Source organism: Mastacembelus armatus, chromosome 23 (genome assembly GCF_900324485.2).
Source record: "Mastacembelus armatus chromosome 23, fMasArm1.2, whole genome shotgun sequence".
Taxonomy (NCBI): domain Eukaryota; kingdom Metazoa; phylum Chordata; class Actinopteri; order Synbranchiformes; family Mastacembelidae; genus Mastacembelus; species Mastacembelus armatus.
In genome coordinates this window covers 16084201-16105846 of record NC_046655.1, presented here as the reverse complement: position 1 = coordinate 16105846, position 21646 = coordinate 16084201, and the positions used below count along the sequence as shown (strand labels likewise).

At 47.7% G+C, this 21646-nt stretch overlaps 2 protein-coding genes across 6 annotated transcripts in view; both read left to right on the top strand.

The window, feature by feature from the left end:
• Positions 1-554: 554 nt before the first annotated feature.
• Positions 555-5064, top strand: cradd (CARD and death domain containing adaptor protein). 2 transcript variants are annotated; one of them, XM_026326955.1, is made up of 2 exons: positions 555-1003; positions 3894-5064. In XM_026326955.1, the coding sequence occupies exons 1-2, from the start codon at positions 667-669 to the stop codon at positions 4187-4189; spliced, it is 633 nt and encodes a 210-aa protein (XP_026182740.1). In that variant the 5' UTR covers positions 555-666; the 3' UTR covers positions 4190-5064. The 2 variants fall into 2 exon arrangements, with proteins under 2 accessions (XP_026182740.1, XP_026182741.1); XM_026326956.1 differs by having other exon boundaries at positions 555-964; positions 3894-5061.
• Positions 5065-5884: 820 nt separating this feature from the next.
• ptpro (protein tyrosine phosphatase receptor type O) overlaps positions 5885-21646 on the top strand; it is a 32326-nt gene continuing 16564 nt past the window's right edge. For 2 of the 4 annotated variants that reach the window (XM_026326951.2, XM_026326950.2), the window contains exons 1-17: positions 5885-6019; positions 6657-6731; positions 7031-7504; positions 12362-12623; positions 12764-12919; positions 13209-13361; positions 15411-15935; positions 16016-16177; positions 16525-16721; positions 17307-17427; positions 17743-17936; positions 18065-18176; positions 18580-18743; positions 19730-19850; positions 20362-20495; positions 20893-21031; positions 21141-21261. In XM_026326951.2, the coding sequence (XP_026182736.1) occupies positions 7457-7504; positions 12362-12623; positions 12764-12919; positions 13209-13361; positions 15411-15935; positions 16016-16177; positions 16525-16721; positions 17307-17427; positions 17743-17936; positions 18065-18176; positions 18580-18743; positions 19730-19850; positions 20362-20495; positions 20893-21031; positions 21141-21261 (2609 nt within the window). In that variant the 5' untranslated portion in view covers positions 5885-6019; positions 6657-6731; positions 7031-7456. The remainder of the gene's footprint in view (positions 6020-6656; positions 6732-7030; positions 7505-12361; positions 12624-12763; positions 12920-13208; positions 13362-15410; positions 15936-16015; positions 16178-16524; positions 16722-17306; positions 17428-17742; positions 17937-18064; positions 18177-18579; positions 18744-19729; positions 19851-20361; positions 20496-20892; positions 21032-21140; positions 21262-21646) is intronic. The other 2 variants (XM_026326952.2, XM_026326953.2) reach the window with 2 other exon arrangements.

Below are 21646 nucleotides of genomic sequence, written 5' to 3'. Positions count from 1 at the left end.
CTGGATGAGTGGAGAGAAAAAAGACGAGTGCCATGGAAAAACATTTTTAGGTTTGCTCATTGTTCAGAAACTGCCGACACCAGTTGGACTAAAACAAACGAGCCTTTATGAGAATTTAGGAAATTGGCCTGTTTTTGACCCAGCAGGTGGTTTTTCATTGTAAGAGACTGGATCACGACAGCGCCATAAATCCATTCTGCAACCTAACTCCATTGAAGGATTGATTATTTTAGTTTTTTTCATATATCTGTAAATTACCATCACGAATGATTATGGATGTTTTGAAATACTTTGGGCTTTGTGATAAATTCGGCATCATCTGTTAAACCAATTGTCACTTTATTTAATAGAAATACACGTTTTAATACGCTGGTTACAATGCGGCTCAAACTACAGGCAGAAAAATACAGAGAAATTTTTCGTTACCCAGTGTGATAAATTTCAATAATCAATCACAGCAGATGAATAATTACTGAAGGCTTCCAATAAATTTTATTGATTTGTCGCCAGCAAAACTTTGGTTCCGCTGGCATGTTTCCAGTCGGACACAGGAACAATGGACAACATGTAGGCGTCCGGGCTAGTAGCAGTTTCAGTGTGAACAACTAAGTCGGTTTCGCGGGATAACTAGTTTACAGATGTAGTCGGAACCACCATTTAGTCAGAATGGACCCGGTCCACAAAGCGCTGCTCCGGAAACACAGACTGGACCTGTCCGGTCAGCTGCTGGTCAGCGACACTGTCGTTCCGTTTCTGTTCCAGGAGAACATTTTGACGGACGCGCAGGTGGAGGACATCGAGTGTCAGCCCACGGACCGGCAGAAGGTTCTGAAGCTGCTGGATATACTCCCGAACCGAGGGCCCCGGGCCTTCCACTTGTTCCTGCGGTCTCTGGGGGACTTCGGCTGGGTCCGGGACCAGTTGCTGCAGGAGCTGCAGACACCACCTGGACCCAGCTGTGCAGGTGAGGGAAACACACCTGACAACAAGTCCGCAAGTAAAGGTAGGACAGGAAGCAGTCGGCGCCTAGAAGCTACTTTCTCTGTAGGCACAGTTTCTCAGTCCAGACCAAACAAAACCTCATGTTTCTAAGTCTCGTTTTTCAAAATAGTTTGGTCTAGAAATCGATTAATCGACTCGTATTGATCAGCAGAGAGCGGCTCCATGTTGAGCCTGGTTGTGGGTCTTTCTTTGTCCCACTCTCTCTGTGCTAAAGAACGCCGCCTCTCGGCTCTGGCAGCCACTGGTTCCCACTTTGAGCTGCAGAGACTCCTCCATGGCTGCTGCTGGAAACCACTACTGGCGCTGCACAGGCCGGATAAGCTGCAGCCTGATGAGCAGCACAATAGACGCTTGTCATCGGGTGTGAGGGTTCTCAGAACAGCTCCCAGTTGGAGGATGTTCCTGGAAACCAGTGTCAGCAAATGGGACGAATCGTCGCCGCAGCAGAAACGGTTCTGGGAAGACGTTCAGTGTTTATGGACCACGAGAGAGTTCTGAACTGAGGACAAAGGACTTGTGAAGAGGTTTCACAGGGTAGAAAGTTCAGGCTGCAGAGGTTCTGGTGCCACCTGCAGACTAATGGATCAGAGTGATTCTGATTTGTTTACAACTTCACCCCCCACTTTATTAAGACGTTTGGCTTTAATAATAATTTATGAGCTTTAATCACCAGGTCAGGGTCATTTATTCAATCGGAGACTTGAGTAAAAGCCTCATCAGCAGCAGAATAATCATGTGTTCGGCTGCCAGCGTTCCCAGAACAGGCTCTCAGGAGTTTTCCTGGAACACACGACCAGGTCCAGCAGGGTCCCGTCACACTGCACGTGGTTTTGTGGATAAAAGAAGAGCAGGAGGAGACGCTTTAGAAAACCTGAGACCTGGCTGGTCCAGACCATGGGTCATCACAGATTTTCATCCAGCCCCAGTCACTACAGGAGTGACTGCAGCGAGAAGATCTCTGTAATTCACTTCTCCATGGTCAGAAAGAAGGTTTCAGATAATATCCTGAATCGTTTATCATCTTTCAGGATCTGCAGTGGATTTTTGATTCCACGTATCCAATAATGTTGAATGTCCAACAGAAACTCTGACTAGAGAGAACAGAGTAGAGATGCTGGTGTGGATTAAATCTTTAAACTGTTTGACACAGTGGACTCTTTGTTCCTTCAGAGCCTGTAAACAGTGACGGCCGGTCTCAGAGTCTGGAGCTGGTTTTTGGAAACAGACGGGCCTCCCATTGTTGGTGAGGAAGAACCATGTGAGCCAGGTCAGCGGTGTGGCTCCCTGCTGGGTTTTCAATAGTTTGTGGACAACAATGGAGGTCTACGGCTCAGACCCATAAGCTGAACCAGGTTCTCGTGCTGTTGGTCTCTGGATGGGATCTGGACTTAGTGACACACACACACACAGAAAACCAGTTTCTGGCCTTTTAAACATGAGCAGAAAACAGCGGATGTGAGTCACTTGCTCAGTTTGAGTGTGTTTCAGAGAAAACTGTTTTCTGTTTTAAGTGGAGGTGACCGACGCTTCAGCCAGACTCTGAGTGCTCCCGTGTGGAGGAATGGCAGCCCTGACGGGGGAGGAAGGGGAGGCCTGGGGTGGAAAACAAGCTCTCCCCCTCCCCCTCCCAGGCTTTTATTGCCTCCTGCTTTCCAGGAATCCTGCAGCAGCCGGTCTGTGTTAAAGCTGCAGAGCCAGATGTTTCACATCACATTCGTCACATGCTCCTGCTCTCTGCTTATTACACCCCCCCCCCCCCCCCCCCAGTGATGTGGAAACATCACTGGGTGATGTCTCTCCAGCAGCAGGAACGACCGGGCCTGCAAACTGAAGTAACCTGTGCCTTCATCAACAATAACAAGTCCATAACTCTGCATTTACAGCAGCAGACTGAAGAGAGAGAGTGATGTGCAGCCTGAACCCCGGTCACATTAACTGTTGACATTTGCTCAAAGGTCCACGTAACGTTCAGGGGCTGCAGGTTACAAACGGTGAAAAGCTGCCACTTCCTGTGTCACAGTGACCCCAAAACAAACCTCATTTCACCACATGTTGACTCTGCAGGAGCTGGTTGTAGTTTTTATTGACGCTGTCGTCCAATGAATGGAGACCAAACAGTCCAACCCCCCGCGGGCTCAGAGTACTGAGAACCGAAGGCAGAGACGCCCTCAGGACAAACACGGCCTGGAAAACAAACTGCTTGTTTTTGTCTGTTTTGGTTGAAGCGGCAGGACTCGGCTGCAGTTTGTGGTCAGATTCTCAGCAGCAGAGACAAATGTCAGAGTCCTGACGTGTGAACTCAGCCTGAAATAGTTTTAGTTTTCAAACAGTCCACAGACTAAAGTGTTGAGATAAAAGTAAAGTTTGCATTTTCATGTTTTTATGAAAACGAAAATGATAACGAGGGAAAGTGTTTGTGATCGATCTGAAGCTGATGGATCCGACATTAAAAGCAAAATGGATCTAAAGCTCAGGAGTCCAGCTCAGACTCAAAGGTTCTGCGTTTGTCTGGATTTAATCTGGACTCAGTTTGAAATGGAATCAAAATGTTAATTTTCAAGATGAAAAAATGAGAAATTTAAGTTAAATTCTGAGGTTAAAGTCAAGAACATTCACATTTTGAAGGTCAGACCTGGATTTGTGATGAGTTTAAATCTGATAATTGACATTAAAGAGACAGAAAAGTCCAGAAGAATCTGAGATGCAAATTTAAATTTGGATGAAAAACAAAAGTAGAAATTACAAAACTGGAGTAGGACTTTTGACTGGAGACGCCTGGACTCTGAGCTAAAGCTCAAAAATTTGAGGGAGGATTTTCAACCTTTGACTCTGAGATTAAAAGTAAAAATGTGACGAATAGTTTTGTGGTTTTCCTCTCGGTCTGTCCGCAGACGTCTGCCGGATTCCCGACTCGGTGCTCCAGAGGGTTCCCTCGGATCGGGAGTTGTCCCGGCTGGCGTCTCGCCTCGGCCCGGAGTGGGAGTCGGTGCTGATGGATCTGGGTTTGTCTGCGGAGGCTGTGTTCCGCTGTCGGTCCGACCACTGTCTCAGCGCTCACGGAGCAGCGCTGGGCGGTCTGGTCCAGTGGAGACGGGCCGAGGGGAGGAAAGCCACGGTGGAGAGGCTGCTGCAGAGCCTACAGGCCACCGGCCACCATCCGTCCGTACTGGAGGACGTCCTGGTCTGACGGACTTTGTCAGGGACACGTGCGGAGTCCGTCTCTCTACGCCTTATGTCCTCAGGTGGACCCTGGGGACATGGTCAGAGACAGCAGCGTCAAACCTTCAAGTATTGGTCTGCAGTCCATCAGCGTTTTGTGACATTTTTGTCGGACTTCATGTTTTCAGTCCAGCGGACTTTGTAGGATCAGACTCGGATTACGAGAAGGAAAGAAAACAGAAGCAAAATCAAGAATCAGGTCAAAAACCCAGTTTTTGAGATGAAACTGAGATTTGAAATTAAAAGTGAGTCATTTAGCTGCTGATTAAAATTTAGAGGTTAGGAAAAGTTTTAGATTAGAAACCCGAGTCTTTGGGTAAAAAGCAGAATTTGGGATTAAGCAAGAAGTTTCAGAATAAATGTGAGAATCTGAAAATAAAGATTAATTTTTGGATAAAAGCAAAATGTGTGTCTGGTCTGAGGGAAGAGCTCAGATGGTGCCAAAGCGGATTTGGATGTAAAACTCAGCAAACACCAGTAAATGAAAAGTGACACACCTGCACAGGTTGGGTCACGTGATCTTTACGACCAAACCGGTAAGTTCTACTTTAACGTGTGTTCTCACGTTATTTCTTCCTCCGCCACGTGTTCATTGTCTGACTTCAGCTTTCGGAGCGAAGTTTCCCACATTTTCCTGGAAGTGGATTTTCCTTTGGCCAGTGTGTTCACAGAAAAGCGGCACCAGTCTCACCGCTCTTCATTGATTCCTCAACAGCCAGAGGAAGCTGCTCACTTTTAAGGTGGACTGAAGAGATGGAGCCTGCTCCGGGCTGGTCTCGATGGGTTCACACGTTTTGATAAAATTATCGGGAATTAAAATCAGGGATGTGAAATTAATTTTCAGAGAAAATCTGAACGTCTGAGATTAAAAACAAAAGAAGGTCAAAATATAAAAATAGAGAAACTGAGATAAACGGACCGAAGCATCAGACTCGTCGTCAGAATCAGTATTTATGAAACGGACCAGTTCATTTATTTTCTGTTGAAATACGGTTCGTTCATTTGGGGGGAGGTTGTATCAGGCCGTTTAGTGACTAATCCAAACTTTCAGGTTTTCACCATTAAAAATAAGAATTTTAAACAAGAATCTGAGATAAAAACCAGAAGTTTGAATTTTTAGATCCAAGTCTGGTTCTTGAGGTTAAAATTCAGATTTTCAGGGAATCAGACTCAGAAAGTTCAGAGTTTGAGATTAAAAAAATAAAGATTCAAATTTTGCATTTAACATTTAAACCTTAAATCCGAGGCTGCCGGAATCACGTGTCCGTGTCCACGATGTGTTACGGTTGTATTTTGGGTTTTTAAGACGTGCAGACTCGGGTTTATGAAGCTGCCGGTGAAGAGTCGCGGTGAAGGGTTAAATGAAGCTGCAGGAAGCGGCACCAGGCCTCGTGTGAGTCCTGGGAGTTTCTGGGAAAGCGCCGAGCTTGATCCTCTCACTTCTTCCAGGAAACTGGAAGCATTCGGGCTTCAGCAGCTCGCTCGGGCTAAGGTCCGGCCCGGGGAGGACTCTGCGTTCTCACTGGGCCCGTTTTTAAAGTGTCTTGGACTCGGTCTCCACCCAAACCTGATAAATTACACATAGTTTGGAGGCTCCGAGTTCCCTGAGCCTATTTACTTCTCTCAGCATCAACAGCTTTGACACAGAGGTGGGTCAGATCAACTTTGGTTCCGTTTCTGACTCACTGCTCTAGAAAATGTCCCAGAAACCTTTTTATCTTGTGTTTTCTGTCCGAGGGGAAAGTCTCAGCTCTGCTCGTCGTCAAAGTGCCGAGACCCCAAAGCAGGAAACTTCTCAGTGAGTAGATACTGTGACAGTACTGCACTACTTTCCTACTGCAGGTATTATCTGCTTCATGTATACTGTATCAATACTGTAGTTCTGTATAAATATTGTAGTTCTGTATAAATACTGTAGTACTGTATTACCAGTATCTGGTGTTTTACATGTATTTTCTATGGAATGAATGAGTTGGTGTTCAATTAGTACATTTCTGAATGGAGTTTGGTTTAAACTCACAACAGTTTCCTCTTGGTACTAAAGCAAATTTAGTACTTCACACACACACACACACACACACACACACACACACACACACACACACACACACACACACACACACACACACACACACACACACACACACACACACACACTCTCTCTCTCTCTCTCTCTCGTCCTTTCTGTGTCTGGTTGTGGTTTATTAGAACTTGGGGGAACTTGGTGAGGTGGAAACGAGCCTTAAGGTTTTAAATAGAATTTGCTGTAATGTGACTTCTCAGATTGTTTATTATAAAGTGACAGACTGGAATATAATGTGTGCGTGCGCGTGCGCGGATCATGTGGTTTATAATGACTTTGTTCCTTATGTGCAGATAAATGCAGTGAACCAGGAGGATTGTGGTTAATGTAGTGTCGTGGTTTCCACCCGCAGGGGGCGCCCTCGGTCTGTTCAGCTGCTGCAGCAGTTGGCAGCTTTAACCAGCGGGGGGCCTCAGCAGCCCAGCAGGTACGAACCGGGTCTGCGGGTCTGACCAAGAGCCCAGTTTGATTTTTGGCAGATGTTGAAGATCTGAGGAGAAAAGCTGCTTTTCACCTGAACTTGTTGTCAGTCCCTGAGCCCAGTTCCACGTTAGTCTGACACTAATATTTATTGATTTCCTGTCGAAATAGCTGAGACCACATGGACTGACCATAGTTGACTATAAATGATTTCACTTCACATATTGATGGCTGATCAGGATCAACCAGTGATTTTGTCACTTTCTGTTAGCGGGGATTTGTCTCAACATTTCTCCAAACCCGCAGGGGGAACACAAACATCCGGCTCGGTGGCCTCCTGATGAAGATGATGGTGATGAAGATGGACGGGTGGGGGTGTGCGTGTCTCCGTGCAGCCTCCGGAGCGCAGGGCGGGGCGACGCCGCGCAGCAGCAGCTCCATCACGGTTCCCTGACACCGACCTCCTGCTCGTCTCCAGGCCGCGGCATGGACCCCGCAGCCCGGCCTGTTTCCTCCGAATCACTGCGGGTCCGGTTCGAGCTGCGGTCCGGTTGGACGACGATGATGCAGATGATGCTGAGCGGTTAGAGCGGAAACAAACCGCAGAGTGAATCCGTGCGCGGAGCGGGGGCACCGCGCTCCGATGCGGCAGAAAAATCGCCATTGTTTGGACGCGCAACAGACCGAGAGCAAAACCCGGAGTGTCGTGAAGCTGTTCGACCCAGCGGCACCATGCTGGCCCCGCTGCTTCTCGCCGTGTGTGTGACCTGCTTCGCCCAGGTAAGGACGCGGTTTTCCGGCTAAATATGGAGCGTTCGCAGCAGCTGCCGCATGTCTGGTGTCATGTGAAGCAGCAGCCTGCGGGCTTTGTGTCGGGAGAACCAGCAGATGTGGGCTGGGTCGGTGCGGAGGGTGGTGCCGGAGTCAGACAGTGCGGGTCGGGTCGTGGGGCGGCAGCAGCTCGTTGTCCCGCAGAAACTGGGTCACTCGGCTGTGACTCCCGTGTCTGTGGGCATCAGCGAGCAGCGCGCACACACCGGGGCCCGCGCACAGCTCAGCCGTCTCGCGCAGCTGCTGCCGATGCTTCTCATTTACCTGCACAGGTGTGCGGCCGTGGCCCGCGAACTGTGCCCAGGTCTGTGTGGATTTCACCTACACCATTTAGTCCATTAATCGATGGCATAAAGTCAATCGACAGATTATTGATGAGTCATCCTTAGTTAAAGTAGTTATGACATCACCTGATCAGTGGAGAAAACGATCACAGATTAATCAATAATGAAATCACCTTTAGTTTCAGCCCGACTGTTATTTATAGTAGGACAGGAAGATGTGATGTGAACCAGTTCTGTGTCTCAGTGTTTGGGGGGTGATCAGGCCAGTACCAAGTGAATCTGACCCAATCTGGATGAGTCCTACAAACAGATTGGTTCTCCAGTGGCATTGATCAGGTTCTGAGGTCTGGGTGGATCTGAGGAGCGGCCCAGAGCTCAGGTCCTGCCTGATGAATGTGGAGTTTAATTAAAAACAAAGCAGCAGACTGAGAGCTGGTTCAGGTCTGAGCATTAGAGACTGAGGTCGACTTCTCACCAGAATCAGAATCTCTGGTCTTTGACTTTAGGGGCAAACAAGCAGCTTCTCTGGATTTAGTCTCCAGCTGATCCTGAGTCACAGCCCTGCTGACGACACAAATACTGGGTCTCGTATCAGGTCTGGATCCCAATCGATTACAGCGTCCGATCAGCTGTCGAGGATGTTGATCGATCGGGGGTGGGGTGGGTGGGGGGTGAGCCTTTGTTGCTGGGCGGTCCCCCGGTGAAGACTTTGTGAGCTGCCCCTCAGTCGTCTTTGTTAACGCTGGTGAAACAGTGGAGGAGGTGGGGGTGGCCTCATCCTTCCAGGGTAGCATTTTCTCATTAGTGACCCCCCCCAGCTGTTTTCATTCATCGGGCTGTGTTTGCCTCAGACATGTGGCTGATTCCGTCAGTCCAGTTGGCAGATGAACTCTGAGCCTCACAAATCTGCACTTCGTCATCTGTTATGTCTTTTCTCACATTTGTAGCTGCAGCTTCAGGCAGTAATGTCCCATCGGTCTGAGCCGTAGACCTCCCTTGTTGTCCAAAAACTATTAAAAACCCAGCAGGGAGCCACACCGCTGACCTGGCTCACATGGTTCTTCCTCACCAACAATGGGAGGCCCGTCTGTTTCCAAAAACCAGCTCCAGACTCTGAGACCGGCCGTAACTGTTTACAGGCTCTGGTTCCACTGCAGCTTCTCACAGCGACGTCTGATTTTTGGAGAGAGTCTGGAGTTTGTGACACAGTCTCTGAAGTCGTGAACTCATTGAGGGGTTGGTGGTTTCGTTTGTTCTTAGGATTAAATCTCCAGGGCTGGAGCTGCTGGTGCGAACAGACAAACCTTAGCTCTTTAGTGCTTTGTTGTTTTTTGAAGACGAAACAGTATTTTCTTATTAACCAGAGTCTAGTTTTACGTTTTTGGACAACAGATCAGCCTGAAACTGAATGTGAGGTCCAGGGTCACAGCTCGGCGGCCACAGCCGGTCTGTGCTGGCGTTTGGATGAAGTGGAACAGATGAGGGTGGGAAAGTGTTGGTTCCTTGTCTTCTGAATGGGCAGTTCGCTCGTTCTCCTGTGTCAGACCATTAGTGTACGTTCCCATATGGAGATTAACCCTGGCAGCGATAATCCAAACAGCACTTTGAGCTGCCTGTTGTTTTCCTCGCTCAAACATCAGATACATCACAAACCAGCTTGTCTGCACATTTCTAACGTCCCTCCAGAGTCTAAAGCTTCCATGCCAGCAGATCTGTGCTGAATTACACCTAGTGCGGGAGTTAAGAGGCTTACTGCGGGATTAGGAACTGCTTTACGTTACGCATGGTGCAGCAGCTATGGATGATCGCTGTAAAAAGTAACATGCTGCTGTTTCTGTGTGATTATTCTCATGGTCAATAAGTCCTTTAATCTAGGAAACATTCAGTTCACCTGCTGTGTGAGTGGACCTCGAGAGAAGAGGTGGAGTCCACCAGTCCACCAGGCTCATGTCACAGACGATCACGAGTGCTCATGTTTACACACCTGCACAGGTTTTACAGGAAAAAACTGATTCTCTGACAGTGAAAACATCAAAAACCAGAGAATACATGAAAATGTGAACATGTTCTGTGATGGACTGGGGACCTGTCCAGGGTGGACCCCTGCCTTTCACCCAAAGAGAGCTGGGACAGGCTCCAGCAGATCCCTGGGACCCTGGTTAGGACTAAGGGGGTCTAGATGATGGATGGTTGTGAATACATTGTGTGTGTGTGTGTGTGTGTGTGTGTGTGTGTGTGTGAGATTATCACTCAGGCTGTTTTTAAGCTTTATTTTGGCAGCTTCCTCTTCTGAAACGTTACTTTTATTGTGACGTCTGTATAGACGCAGGGGAACATTAACATTCAGAGTGTGCCGCCCTCGAGGCCTCTGCCACCGTGTCCATGGAAATCCTGGATTCAGACATAATGAGTGCCCCCCCAACCCCCCACCCTCTGCTTTCAGTGCTGTTGCCGTGGCAACGAAATTTTTTTCTTCCTGCCTTTGTCCCGACCCCCCCGGGATGATGTGCGTCCAATGGACTGTTGTAGTTCAGTCCATCGCCTTGTTCTGCTATAGGTCTCCCTTTGTGGACTCATCCGCCGCTGAAAGTAGTCCCCAACCACTGTGCTGTTTCCTAACCTCCTTTGCCTAGTGATTAACTGGGAGCATGTAACTGGGGAAAAAAATACTAGGGCCCAAAATCAATTTTTTGGTCTTTTGGTCTTTTAATGGGAGATGGTTAAAATACAGGCCTCACTGCATCTGTGTGTTTTCATATTTGAATTTTTGTCTTGATTTTTCGTACTTGAGAAGGACGGTCAATAAGTTAAATATGTTCTAAGAAACATCAATTCTCTGTGACTAGGAATAAAATAAAGGTTACAGCTTCTCTCCAGTGTTTCTGAACGCTGATTTAAAGCGAGAGTTCAGTTTTGTGGCTCTGTGTAATTTACGGGTCCATTTCTTTTATTTCCTGCAGTAACTCAAAGCTCGTGTCTCCAAACCACAGCGGGTCCAACGTCACTTTATTAGAAAACTGTCTCATTTGTTCTGACGCTGAGTGAAAGAGAAACACATGAACCATAAACATCAAATGTGGAGACATTTTGATTAAAGCGTTCAGAAACAGGAGGCGTCACTCTGAGCTGAGTTTAATCATTTGCACTGAAGCAGTAAATGTCTGTTTTATTACTGTGATCAATCAGAGATTGAGAGATGAATCTATATATATATATTTTTTTTTTTCACAGAACAGACACTGTCATGTTCACACTCAACCTTTAGTTTACTGGGAGCTCCCATGATGCTTCAGTGACCAAATCGGGAAGCTGCTTCACGTTACTCTGCTCACCGGCACAAACTGATTCTTCGTAAAAACCGAACAATTTTCTGAAAATCAGTTTTTCTTCATGTTCTTTCATCCTTTTAGTCGGTTCTTTATCAGACCGATCAGCAGTTTGTTCTGAGGGGCAGGAACAGCTCAGTGACGTTATTACAGTTTGTATCAGGAGCCGGAGTCGAGCTCCTGCCGTCACATTTAATGAAAGGACGGCAGATAGCATCAGACCGGCTGAATGTGACCTGAGTAACAGGAAATCAGCTCCGCCGCTGTAATAAAAGCTCGAGTGACGAGACAGATAGGACGATTCAGAGCAAACGCATGAACAGTCGTTTCTGTCCCGTGTTGGATTAAGCTCAGAAAAGTATTTCTGATATAGTTGTGCCTTTTTCAGAAACATCCAACGTCCGACCCCTGACCTGCTCCCTAAATGCAGCACCTCAGGGATGGCTTCCTGTCAGAAATCAGCAGCTTCAGTGGAAACTTTCCTCCTGACACTGTGGCTGTTACTACACTGACACTGATGCATCATTTCTGTTAGAAAATGAGGATGGGCGGGGGTCACTCCCTGACGGAGCCACTTGGGGACTGACTTGTGGTTGTTTTTCCATTTGTTTGTGCCGTTATTTGAGAGTTTACATCATTTGTGCCTTAGACGCTGTGTTTTCCCAACCGACATTGAACATCTCTTTTCCTACAGCTCCTGAACACCTTAGAGACGTAAATACTGTCAGACACAATCACTCAGACTTAAACGTTTGTTGATTTTTAAGAGCTGCTTGTTGTGAAACTCCTTTCTGTAATGAGAGATGTTCAGGGCCCAGTCTAATTACTGGGTCTCTGTGGGACTCCAGCCTTCATCGTGTGGACTCCTGCCGATGTTCTGCGCCTCCACCCTTGCCCCCGCAGCTGCAGCACAAAGGTCACCTCTCCGCCCGCTGCAGCTTCACTGCCTCCCTGCACAAAATGACCTTTTACCAGTGTTTAAGCTGTCACTCCTGTAACTGGATCTGCGTGTTCAGTGGACCACTGGTTCTGTGCAGTTAACATGATTTTATTACCCAGCAGCCCCCTGTTCGGCCCACAGTGGGTGAAAGAGTGTGGTGAACTGTTCCTTTACCCTCAGAGGATGAACCCTGTCAGTCTGGACGCTGTCTGAGTTTCACGTTTTGACTCTGATGGCCGTTGTCTGTGTTTTCCAGAGTTCGTGGGCGCTGCAGGCGTCAGTGAACGACGACGGGCTGATCGTGGTCGCCCTGGAGAGCTCGGACCTGCAGGAGAACGTCACGGACTACGCCACTCAGGTTTCCGGAGAACCTCGGCCGATCCTGATGCAGTTTGTGAACACCAGCGAGTCTGTGCTGATCAACACGTCGTTTCACGGGCTCTGCTACACTGTGGGACTGCTGGTTAAACTGGGGCAGACCTGGTCCAGACCCACAAAGACTGTTTCTGTGCTCACCAGTAAGTCACGGTGGGGGGGTTTTTCTGGGAAGGGTGATTTTCTTTAGACCTGATTTAAGTTTCATGTATTTTTCTTGAGGGGCAGACGCAGTGTGATCAGTGTGGGAGTTTTAACTTCCTGTGTGGTTTTGTGTCCTCAGAGCCCCTTCCTGTGCACAGTGTCCTGATCTCGGACTATAAGGAAGCTCCAGAGACCGGCGTGCAGTTTGAATTCGATACTCCGGTGGGAAACGTCTTCAGCAGAGTGAACATCAGCTACACAGAGGGACAGGAGCGCCGCTCGATGCTCTATAAAGGTACGAAACCTACTCTGGGCTCCGCCCACCTTCGTTAGACTTGGAGATCAAACTTCCCTTTATGGCTTTTTCATTTCCTTCATTATTTTCTTAATTTTGTATTTAGATAGATAGATAGATACTTTATTCATCCCCCATGGGGGAAATTCAGAAATTTTTTTTCAGTCAGAAAATTTTTCTTGTTTACAAAACTCGAGAACAATCTGCAGATTTTAGTTTCCACTGAAGCTTCAATTTCTGTTTCAGTTAAATTGATATTTTATTGAAAAATAATTTTCTGTGTTTGTAGATTTCTACAAGGGGAAGACGGTGTTTAAACACTGGTTACCAGGGATGTGTTACCGTAACATCACCTTCCAGCTGATCTCTGAGGCCACCGTGTTCCAGACTGCACTGGTTTCACACAGTGACATCACACACTCACCTGTGCACCACAGGACAGGTAAACAGCAGCACCTTTCCCAGTAGTTTTCATGTGACCACGCAAAACCTGCTTCTTCCTGTGTGAAAGTTCAGACAGGAAGCTTAGCATAAAGACTGAAACACAGGGAAATGTTAGCTTAGCTTAGCATAAAGACTGAACACGGAAATGTTAGCTTAGCTTAGCATAAAGACAAACACGGAAATGTTAGCTTAGCTTAGCATAAAGACAAACACAGGGAAATGTTAGCTTAGCTTAGCATAAAGACTGAAACACAGGGAAATGTTAGCTTAGTTTAGCATAAAGATTGAAACACAGGGAAATGTTTGCTTAGCTTAGCAAAAAGACAGAACACAGGGAAATGTTAGCTTAGCTTAGCATAAAGACAAACACAGGGAAATGTTAGCTTAGCTTAGCATAAAGACAAACATGGAAATGTTAGCTTAGCTTAGCATAAAGACTGAACACAGGGAAATGTTAGCTTAGCTTAGTATAAAGACTGAACACAGGAAAATGTTAGCTTAGCTTAGAATAAAGACAAACACAGGGAAATGTTAGCTTAGCTTAGCATAAAGACAAAAACAGGGAAATGTTAGCTTAGCTTAGCATAAAGACTGAAACACAGGGAAATGTTAGCTTAGCTTAGCATAAAGACAAACACAGGGAAATGTTAGCTTAGCTTAGCATAAAGACAAACATGGAAATGTTAGCTTAGCTTAGCATAAAGACTGAACACAGGGAAATGTTAGCTTAGCTTAGTATAAAGACTGAACACAGGAAAATGTTAGCTTAGCTTAGAATAAAGACAAACACAGGGAAATGTTAGCTTAGCTTAGCATAAAGACAAAAACAGGGAAATGTTAGCTTAGCTTAGCATAAAGACTGAAACACAGGGAAATGTTAGCTTAGCTTAGCATAAAGACTGAAACACAGGGAAATGTTAGCTTACCTTAGCATAAAGACTGAAACACAGGGAAACTTAGCTTAGCAGATGATTCAGTGTGATTCCACTTCCTGAGGATCTCATCATCTCTGGTGTCCCGCCACAATAAACCTCCATGAACGCACTGAGAAACCAGAGGAAACAGAACCTCTTTGAGAATCCTGCAGTTTTTAAGTTTCCTTCAGTATCACAGGGATCCAGGGACAATTGTCGGTGCACCCATGGGTTCACTGCAAACAGCAGCTGATCACTGTCAGTTCTGCTGCTTTAATGAGGCACCTTGACTGAATGTGAACAGATCCTGGGTACAAACAGAGCTTGAGTTACAGAGCAACTCTCAGAATCGATTGCAAAATTCAGTTCCTAAACTTTCTGGTGTGAGGTTTTCAAGAAGCAGCTGAAACTTTTAAGTGTTTTGAGAAATTCTCCACAGGGCATACTGGATCCCTTCATCAGATCTAAGTTTATTTGACTCTGTTTTGGCCTCAGGCCTTTAAAATACTAAATTCTCTGGACTGTACCTGATGCTGGTGGTGAACACATATTGTGGTAAATTTGATCCTTATCTGAAGAGTAACCAGCTGCTCGCTGGTGATTTAGGCTTTAGAAAATGTCGCCCTCTCAGCGGAGGATCATTATAACATGAGCAGCAGATGAAGGGGAGCTCACGGTCTGTAAACTCCTCCTGCTGCGTCTCCTCTGCATTATTGATGTCATATGAATAACCAGCGTTTCATTGCTGTCATCACGCCTCTTCACACTAATTAATGAGCTTGGGGGGTGAGCGGCGTTTCCGGAAACATTCTCACTTCAGCTCGATGAGAGATTCATGAAGGACTGAGGCTTTTGTTGGTTTCCTCCCAGAGCTGGAGTCAGACTCAGACACTTTTCACAGAGGGTCAAAACCTCCTGTCGGTGCCGTCACAACATAAAACCTGTTCGATCGGTTTATTTCAGAGCTCAGGAGTTTGTTCTGCTCCCACATATGATTGAACACGTGTTTATTTGTCTACATGTTCAGTGTGAGTGAAAAACGCAGGAAGTGATTACTGCAGGAACTAATCTTGAATTTTATGATGATATAATTTCATCTGTTCCAAATATTCCTCTCTGCTGCTCCATCACAGTGCCATACCCCCCCCTCAACGTTTCCCATAAGATTGTGCACCTGAGCCAGAGATTGGGTCCAGGTGAAGCCCCTGACACGGTTACTCCTCAGGGGGCCCAGGAGAGCCGGCGAACCTCCCGCCAAGCCCGGGATGTTCCGCTGATGGAGGACCAGGAGGTGGAGGAGATACAGTCCGAGGAGCAGAATCCATCTGAGGAGGGGGCGGCTGCCACTCAGATCCCCGTTAACCCACAGAACCTGACCGGGGCCACCCCCACCGGTCCGAACAGCAACCAGTCGACGGAGGTTCCAAGCGACTGGCTGGATCCCACTGCACCGTCTCCGGCCGACAGGGAGGAGGAGTTTGTCAACGCCGTCGTGTCGGAGTACGAGGACTCCAACGAGCCGGGCTCAGGCATGGGCCTCCCCTCTGAAGCCTCCGTCCAGCCCACTCAACTTCCCCCCATCCTTCTGGAGCTGCGCTGGCTGCCGCCCAGACCTCCCACCGGCTACGACGGCTTCAACATCTACATCTACAGAGACGGTACACGGGCGGGGTGGCTGGAAGGTGCAGAAGCGTTTCAGAACAAAAACTAAACCTTCATGCGTGTCTGTGTGTTTCAGGTAACTCCACAGAAACTGCCACTGTGGACGAAAACACTCACGAGTTTTTCACCGAGCTAACGGAGCCGGGGACCTACCGAGTCCAGGTCACCACGTTGAGCTCGGCTGGAGACTGCGAGGCCAGAGAGAGCGCCGCCGACACCGGGTTCAGCTTCTACCTCAGTCAGTACATGGTGGTTCGTTTAGTTCAGGCAGGAATAGTTAAGGGCATAAATTATGGATGTCAAGGTGTTTTTAGTGGATTTTACCCTTTAACTTGCCCCTTAGTCCATCTCATTAAAAATACTCAAACCTCTTAGGCACTAAAGTTATGAAGAGTCACTGCCGGTGATCCAGGGACATCAGGTACAACCTGTGGTTATTTAGGCATAAAGGGAGTTTTAAGGTGAAAGCTGACTGCAGTGATTTGGTAAAAAATAAATGATAAATGTTGGTGGTTGGACCCGTCTGGACTCTGAAACTCAGCCTTTGTGTTTCCTGGACAATAAATCAGTATTTCCCTGGTCCAGGTCCTGGGGGCGAGCTGTTGGAGGACCTGCAGGAGCGTCCTAAGGCCGTCAGCGTCCGACTGCTGGACTCCACCACTGCCGCCGTCTCCTGGGCCCCGTCCTCTGAGAGCCATAACGGCAGCCTGGTGTCGGTGGTTTCCATGACCTGTCTGAAGCCGAGCCTGAGCCAGAGGATGGAGAACACCTACTGCAGCGAGGTCAGAGTCGGCCCGGGGTTCTGACCCTGACGCCTGGTCATGTTATTCTGAGTTTGATGGTTCGGTTGCAGAACATTAATAGATCTGAGGGGAAGGGGGGGGGGGGCAGTTCATTGAGATAGGTCTTAAAAATGATTTGCACAGTTTGGGTTGTCAAAGGTCAAAAAAAAAAAAAATGAACAAAAACATAAAATCCAAACTGTGATTTATACATTAAAAGGACCTGAACTAATTACAGGGGGGATTCCAGGTACAATTAAAAAAATTCTTTATTTTTATTTCTGTTTTTATTCGATCAATTTATTATTAGTTTTCTGGACCAGTTGTGTTCCTGCGTCTCGGGTCTTTTGATGTCTCGCCTTAAGAGTTTTGGAAAACTTTTACTCCCAGGCGCTGGCGGCGGCTCTGATTTGTGTCCGTAACCTGGAGAGCAGTGACTCAGGTTGTTACTCAGAGCTGCAGCTTTTCACACCTGAGACCTGAACCCACCTGGCCCAGGGCTGGACGGTGTCGTTGTCACTGTGTTTTAGAAAAAAAAACTATCGGATGATAAAGTTTAATAAAGTTTTTTTTATGTTCTTGCAGGAAAACTCAACGAGCGACCTCATCACCAACCTGACCCCTGGGGCTCAGTACCGGGTGGTGGTCTATCACACTAACGGGCCCCTGCTCAGTCCGCCGTCTGAACCCGTCATCATCGACATTGGTGAGCAACAAGTCCCACTGCTGCTTCTCTACTGGTTCCAGTTTGGTTTTCTGATCTCCACCTGTGTGAAAGAGAATCGTATGTGAAGCTTGTTTCTGTGTCGGGTGGTGAAGGGATTTTCTTTAGGATCAGGGTTCAGTTAATCTGCCCTCCCAGTTTGAGCCCGCAGGGCCTCCACATTAGAAACACGGCCGTCCCTCATCAGTGCAGGGGTCATGTTGAGCCTGTGCAGGAAGAGACCTCAGCGGAGCCGGTCCATTGTTGAGAGGAGGAGTCAGTGACGAAATCAACAGCAGTGGTTGTGTGATGTGTTAGAGCCCACAGGAGTCCGGGAGCTCACCATCTACCCCCTGAGCCCGACGGCGGTGATCCTGAGCTGGCAGCGTCCGTACCATGTGGCCTTCAGGAAGTACGTCCTGCAGACCTTCTTCTTCAACCCGGTCACGCTGGCCTCGGAGTGGACCACCTACTACGAGATCGCTGCCACCGCTTCCATCGTCGCTTCAGTGGTAACGCGCGCGCGCACACACACACACACACACACACACACACAGTTTTTGATTAAAGAAGGCTGGGCAGCGCGAGTCCAAACCCAGGACTCTCTTCTCCTCTCACCTTTTCTACTCTGTGCTCTCAGAGAGTGACCGACCTGCTGCCTGCCTGGTTTTATAACTTCCGTGTTGCCATGGTGACATGGGGCGACCCGCCACTCAGCTGCTGCGACAGCTCGACCGTGAGCTTCGTCACAGGTACGTTCCTGCTCTTTGGTTTTGTTTCAGTGACATCGATCTCTGGTCGACTGATGTTTCTCACTGTTAATCAGAATCGTCCACGTTTCGATTTAAAGGAATAAATCCAGGTTTTTATGCAGCTTCTGCTCACGTCACCTTTTATTTAGTTTGTTTTATATTCATTTTGCTGGATTAGTGGAGGAGTTTGAGCAGAACATCCACTGGACTGACTGATCCACTGATCCACTGTTCTCATGGCGTCTTATCCAAGTGCCCACAGTTGAATGTTGGAGTATCAGTGTGGAAAAGCAGGAAAAGGTTTAGTGGCAGTAACTCGTGGATCTTTGCCACAGGCCGACAGCAGCTCCTGCTGGTTGTTGCTTTTTATTAAAAGCTGTCTAAAATGAAATGTGGTCCCCAGCGCCCGAGGCCCCTCACATCTCCTCGGTGGATTACGCTCACGGCGTGTTGTACGTTCGCTGGACCTACGGCGAGCTCTTCATCGACCTGTCGCACTCCAGGATGCTGCACTGGCAGGTGGTCGCCGTCGGCAGGAAGGCCCCCGAGAGGAGCTACGCCGTTGACGTAAGTTCCTCATCCAGCAGCCGTGGAAGGTGACTTGGTACTCTAGTCCACTACAAATTTGAGGTACTTGTACTTTACTGGAGTATTTGCATTCTCTGAGACTTTCTACATTTACCAGTGGAAAGTCGGGCTTAGTCCAGGGCTTCAACCAACCACTTTCCATTATCAGTTAATCTGCCGATCAGTCATTTAGTTGATTGTCCATCACACGGCAAATGACTCAGACGATCTGTTTGATAAACACTTTGTTCTGGGGCAGCCGTCTGATCCCGTACCCTTCCTCTGGCTCAACACGTCGTGGTTTGGTTTGATTTGCTGCAGCTGAAATGTCTGTGTGTCAGGAACTAACAGCCAGATCAGGAGCTGGTTTCGTTTCTGAACAACTTTCACCTTGTGTGTGAAGTGTTTTACGTCTCGGCAGCAGCAGCTTGTTATCTCAGGGTCGGGCTGCGATTGATTATCTCCTCTGGGCCCGTTCCATCGTCCAATTAGCAGTGAAGGAATAACCTCCTGTCTCTGCTGCAGCAGCTCCAGCTCCCAGCAGACCCTCAGCGCTCACATATTCATTGCTGGAGCTTTAATTGGCCTGACTGATGGAGCCACGGCACAAACGGGGTCCATGTGTTTTTAAAAGGCCTGAACGATGTGAATACACAGACTCAGGTAATAAAGAAACATTTTCATCATCTGTAACCTTTAGATCTGGAACATATACAGAACATTAACCAATGTCTAAATGTTCCCAAAGCACAAGTTGCTGATTCAGTGTGTGAGTCACTGAGTCCAAATCCCATCCAGAGACTGACGGCACCAATGAATGTGTAATGTGTGTGGATCCAGAACCTGGTTCAGCTTATTGGTCTGGTCTTTTTGCTGAGGAGAAGCTCTGATCTGATTTAATCAAACTTTTGATGGGTTACAATAAAGATGATCTCAGCTGTGTGATTGGTGGATTAAATGACACCTGTGACGTGTGGTTGTGTCAGGTGACTCGTAACGTGATGCGGGCCAGCCTCCCCCTGCCTCCAGGTGACATCTACAACCTGACGGTGACGGCCTGCACTGAGCGCAGCAGAAACACTTCCATGCCGAACATCATCAAACTGGGTCAGTGTTGCCTCATGCACACACACACGCACACACACACACACTCGCATGCACTGCATCACACATTTGCAAACAGCTGTTATTAAACAAATCTCTGCTCTTCCCTGGACTTCCTGTGGCTTCACAACTAGAACGTCATCCTCCTGCCAGCCTGAGGCTTTAAAACCCAAATGAAAACATGTGGATATTAAAGACAATCAGGGTCCTGGTCTCAGGCCCCTGGTCTCAGGCACAGTCAGTGAAGACGTGATGCTCGTGCAGCTGTTGTGAATTTCCAGGGGTCCTGGCCTTGTGCTGTGTGCAGATGTGTGAGGGTTCCTTCCAGCTGCTCTGTGGGCCCAGACCAGCAGCTCTTCTCGCTGTGTGTGACAAAGTCAATATGAAACTGCATTTTTTTTTTTCCACTTCCTCCTGTGAGCGTGTTAAAGTATTTTTGTCCTCAGAGGAAGTGTCAGTGTGTTCTGCGCCTCGGCCGGACTCAGACTAATCGAGGTCGTGTTGTTTCGTGCAGAGCCGGCCCCTCCCAGGGCCCTGTACGCCGTGAACGCCACTCACTCGTCCGTGACTCTGCTGTGGACCGAGGAGGGAGTGGTCGACTACTACCAGGTGCTGTGTAAACCCAACAGAGCCAGCACGGAGCTGAAGGTAAAGCTGCTGACGCTGTTTGATATCTGCCGATGGGGCACGTGCAGGGAGAAAAGGAGAACTGTCTGTTTGAAACATGGTGTTAGGCTCTAAACTCTCAGGAAACTAAGACTTTGTACAGACTCTGGTTACACAGGTAATGAAAAGACAGAAGATTGAACCTGTAAATCAAAGATTAATGTCAAAAATCAATGCATGTAGATCAGAGAGAAAAAGGTGTCAAAGGAATTAATAATTAGAATAATTATAATTCAGCACGGAACGTTTCATGTCGATAATCTGAAACGCTCAGAAGAGCAGAAGATCTTTGCAGGACGACGCTCCTGTTTGTTTCAGCTGCATGAACCGACCAGACTCCGCTGACCTTTCTCCTCGTTCTTCTCCTCGTCTCTCTCAGGCCCGGGAGCCTCAGACCACCAGCGCTCACGTGCTCACCCTTTCTGGTCTGAAGCCATCGTCCACCTACAACTGCACCGTCACCAGCTTCAGCTACAGCACGCCCAGCAGACCCGCACTCATCACTGTCGGCACCGTCGGTAGGTGCCGCCGCAGCGGCATTGTTACCACAGCAAAGTCTGTCGTACCACAGTGACGTCTGTCTTATTCTTCCTTTGTTTTATTTTGAAACGCACCGAACCTGCGCAGCTAAAGAGATGAACCCGAGCGTGGCGGCGATTTCGGCTCTGGCCGTGCTCAGTTTCCTGCTCCTCAGTCTGCTGGTTCTCTTCCTGCTCGTCCTCCGCAAGAAGCACCTGCAGATGACCAGGTACGCGACTCCCTCACAGCCGCTGCAGCACATGGTCACACCCGGTCACACCCGGTTTCATTTGTGCTGCAGGCAAATATTTTTAATCTGCACCAAATGCAGCGAAAATCTTAGGAAATCTTCCAGAATGTGTCACAGCTGGAGTCGGATATTTTCATTTCTAGTTTTTAAATAAAATAACGTTTCAGTAAAATCTGAATAATTTTATTTTGCTTTGCTCAAACTACAGACATTTCATCCACCATCTGAAAAACTAAAAATATGATGCAAGGCTGTTGTTGGATGTGCAGCAGTAATGGAGGATATTAAATTTAGAACTAACATGATCTGTGGCACATCCGGGTTTGGGCCAACGATTTGGATAAAAAAAGTGTTTTTCCATAAA